This window comes from Cicer arietinum, chromosome 6, assembly GCF_000331145.2.
Source record: "Cicer arietinum cultivar CDC Frontier isolate Library 1 chromosome 6, Cicar.CDCFrontier_v2.0, whole genome shotgun sequence".
In the NCBI taxonomy this organism is placed as follows: domain Eukaryota; kingdom Viridiplantae; phylum Streptophyta; class Magnoliopsida; order Fabales; family Fabaceae; genus Cicer; species Cicer arietinum.
Genome location: NC_021165.2, coordinates 26,016,191 through 26,020,453, shown reverse-complemented (window position 1 = coordinate 26,020,453; position 4,263 = coordinate 26,016,191). Strand labels below are relative to the sequence as shown.

Sequence of the window (4,263 nt, the reverse complement as noted above, 5' to 3'; positions counted from 1 at the left end):
ACTTAAATAAGTGAGACACTTAATGCTCTAAAGTATTTGAGTCTTTCTCCACATAGTAAAGAAGTCTAATACCCAACAATATTCACATAAAAGTGACTTAAACGAGAAATTTCATCTTAAACAATCACGTTTAAATTCAAAAACTATAACTCTAACATTAAATTAAAATCAATTATAAAAACAAAATTAATTCTATCCAATAGTATCCAAACATATCAAAATCAACATTTTACTTGATTTTGACTCCTTACGTAACTCGAAATGCATTTAGTGCCCGATAATATATTTACATTTTATCAAAAAAAATTTATGCCGAATTCTGGGGTTGGTTCAACATCTCACTATAATATAAATTTTTTGATGTGTTTTATAGAATTTTGATATGAACAAAAAGTTGTTATCATCTCTCACATATGCAACAAAACTCACACGTTCAAACTCATTCACCTGTAACAACAACAACCAACAACAACTTGTTGATTTCTTCGATTCTCTTCTCATTCAACGATGTTTCACTCTCCAACAAACTCGTCAAATTCACACCCAATTACTCCAACATTGCTTCCACCATTTTCCCTTCTTATCCTCCAGACTCATAGCAACATACGCACGTTTCGGTTCCATTTCCGAATGTCGAAAGGTTTTCAAAACCACCCCATTTGAATCTCTCCAACACATTCTTTTATGGAATTCCATTATTAGAGCCAATGTAACTCATGGGTTCTATGATTATGCCATTAAGATTTATGTTCAAATGATAAAGTTTGGATTTTTACCTGATGGGTTCACACTTCCTATGATAATAAGATCGTGTTCGTTTATCGGTGTTGTTAGTCTTTGCAGGATTGTTCATTGTCATGTTTTGGAATTGGGTTATAGGAATCATGTTCATGTGGTGAATGAATTGTTGGGTATGTATGGGAAAATTGGGAGAATGGAAGATGCATGCCATGTGTTTGATGGAATGTTTGTAAGAACTGTTTTGTCGTGGAATGTTATGGTTTCGGGTTACGCTTTTAATTTTGATTCTATTGGTGCTTTTAGGATTTTTAAACGGATGGAGTTCGAAGGTTTTAAGCCGAATTGTGTAACGTGGACGTCTCTTTTGTCGAGCCATGCTAGGTGTGGGCTTTACAATGAAACTATGGAGTTTTTTCAGGTGATGAGAAGAAGGGGTGTTGAGATTAGTGCTGAATCTGTAGCTGTGGTTTTATCTGTTTGTGGTGACATGGATGGAGTTCAATGGGGGAAAGAGATTCATGGGTATGTTATTAGAGGTGGATATGAAGATTATTTATTTCTGAAAAATGCATTGATAGGGACTTACGGGAAGAAGCATGAGTACGTTGGGGATGCACATAAAATATTTTCTGAAATAAAGAACAAAAACTTAGTGAGTTGGAATGCTTTGATATCGTCGTATGCTGAATCCGGACTATGTGACGAGGCATATGCAGTGTTTTTGCAGCTGGAGAAATTGAAATTGAATGTTGGTTCGCCGGTGAGACCTAATGTCATAAGTTGGAGTGCTGTGATTAGTGGTTTTGCTTCTAAGGGGTGTGGCGAGGTGTCGTTGGAACTTTTTAGGCGAATGCAGCTTGCCAAGGTAGCGGCGAACTGTATTACTATATCGAGTGTTTTATCGGTTAGTGCAGAATTAGCAGCGTTGAACTCCGGCAGGGAGCTCCATGGTTATGCTGTTAGGAATCTGATGAATGACAAAATTTTGGTGGGGAATGGTCTGATTAACATGTATATGAAGTGTGGAGTTTTCAAAAAAGGACATTTAGTATTTGATAATCTTAAAGGTAGAGATTTAATCTCGTGGAACTCGTTAATTGGGGGTTATGGAATGCAAGGGCTTGGTGAGAATGCTTTAAGAACTTTTGATGAGATGATTAAAGCTGGAATGAGGCCAGACAACATAACATTTGTTGCCGTTCTATCTGCTTGTAGTCATGCTGGACTTGTTGATGCTGGTCGCAACCTTTTTGATCGAATGGTCACAGAGTTTAAGATTGAGCCTAACGTAGAGCACTATGCATGCATGGTTGATCTTCTCGGTCGTGCCAGGCTTTTGCAAGAAGCAAGTGATATTGTGAAAAACATGCCAATTGAACCTAATGAGTGTGTTTGGGGAGCGCTTTTAAACTCGTGTAGAATGTATAGAGATACCGATATTATAGAAGAAACAGCATCCCAAATTCTAAGCATGAAGTCGGAAATAACCGGTAGCTTTATGCTGCTGTCCAATATTTATGCTGCAAATGGAAGATGGGAGGATTCTGCAAAGGTCAGGGTCTCAGCAAAGAAAAAAGGTTTAAAAAAAATACCTGGTCAGAGTTGGATTGAGGTGAGAAAAAAGGTATATACATTCTCAGCAGGGAATGTAGTTCATTTGGAACAGGAGGAAATTTATGCGATCCTCGACGAATTGATGCTTCAAATGGCGGGTGAAAATTATAATATCAGTAGTTGCTTTGATCAACAATGCATTTGTGACCAATCAAAGCTCTTGCTTGTTGCAAACTGAGAGAGGCTAGATTTTTTTTTTTTGCCATGCCTTTTTCCACAACCAACAATAATTAAGATTTTTGAATGCCTTAAGTTGGTGAATTTCACAAGAAGTTGATCAAGATGTGTATGCTTCCTGTTTTAACTTTCAATCCTCTTGTGGATAAATTAAGTAAGTATATGGTTTAGGTAATTGTAAAACTACATGTTTTTTATGAAGACAAAGATCAACAATTATGGTTCATGCAACAAGATCAAAAAGAAGATCAAATATCTTCATTAATAAGCTTTAAATCCAAACTTTAAATGTTAAAATGTAAAGGTATATGATACAAACCAATATTTCAATTACATGAGAACAAGTCATATTTACATATGCATTTAAAGTATTTTCAAAAAGTCAAAACAACATTAACAAAGTCTTAAAAATCATATTTTTGACAAAATACATAAGTGTATTCGAATACAGCATCTTGTATTCGAATACAAAGCAAGTCAGAAGCAAAAGTCACAAAGTTGTATTCGACTACGACTATGTGTAGTCGAATACACTGCAAGTCAGTGGTCAAAATCCTTATATCTGTATTCGACTACAACCATCTGTAGTCGAATACAAAGTAAGTTAGTGGCAAATTTTCACTAATCTGTATTCGACTACACACATGTGTATTCGAATACAAGGTATAATTTTTGAATATTTTTGAACGTTACAAAGAGGTGTATTCGAATACACACATCCTGTATTCGAATACAACTGGAAGCAATACAATTTTTTAGATCTGGAATGGCTCCAAATCATTGTATTCTTTCATCAAACCTCTTGGGTCAATGGCCACGAATCTGAAGAGATGTTTATGGAGTATAAATACCCCATAACTTCAGATCAAACAACACACAATCCTTGAATCAATACTTTGAACAATTTTGAACAAAATTCTGATTTTTACAAAGTACTTGCATTTCATTTTCATATCATTCAGAAAGGTTCTCAAGTACTTGAATTATTATTGGATTGTTTATCAATATACATCTCTTTATTCTTATTCAAATCATATTGTATCACTTGTAAAAGAAAGTAATACTTTCTTAAAAAGTAGCTTAATCTAAGATAGTGGTGTGCTATCTTAGGAGTGTTGTTAGAAGTTTGTACCAAGAATCCCATAGTGGGAGTTGTACATTTTCTGACAATTAGTGGATTAATCTCTTGTAGTGTGCAAGAGGACTGGACGTACCATTGGTTATAAGGGGAACCATGATAAATCTTTGAGTTCATTTATTTACTGCATCTTACTATTAGTAGACATTATATTAATTCAGAAAATTCAACTACCATATCACTAAAAACAAGAAAATTTACTAATACCTAATTCACCCCCCCTCTTAGGCGTACTTCTGTACTAACAATTGGCATCAGAGCAGGTTCCGGTAATTTGCTCCTCGATCCTTATTAATGGCTTCCGCACAACCAGTTTTTAGAGATGGTGGTAGTAGCAATAAACCACCATGTTTCGTTGGTGAACACTATGATTTCTGGAAGATACGCATGCAGGCATATCTTGAGGCACAAGGAGATGATATATGGGAAGCGGTAGAAAACAGTCCCTATGTTCCAACAATAATTATCAATAATAAAGAAGAAGTTAAGATAAAAGGCTCATGGATAGATGATGACAAAAGGAAAGTATTGTTTGATAAAAAGGCCAAAAACATGTTACAATCGACACTTGGAATGGACGAATTTTTCCGCAT

At 35.3% G+C, this 4,263-nt stretch overlaps 1 protein-coding gene across 1 annotated transcript; it reads left to right on the top strand.

Moving 5' to 3' along the window:
• The first annotated feature begins 246 nt into the window (after positions 1–246).
• LOC101489658 (putative pentatricopeptide repeat-containing protein At1g17630) lies at positions 247–2,758 on the top strand. Its single transcript, XM_004506879.4, has one exon. The coding sequence runs from the start codon at positions 383–385 to the stop codon at positions 2,531–2,533; it is 2,151 nt and encodes a 716-aa protein (XP_004506936.1). The 5' UTR covers positions 247–382; the 3' UTR covers positions 2,534–2,758.
• Positions 2,759–4,263: the final 1,505 nt, after the last annotated feature.

Bases quoted from the DNA above. Each gene is read 5' to 3' on its own strand.
- LOC101489658 (XM_004506879.4), top strand. From the start codon at position 383: ATGAACAAAAAGTTGTTATCATCTCTCACATATGCAACAAAACTCACA.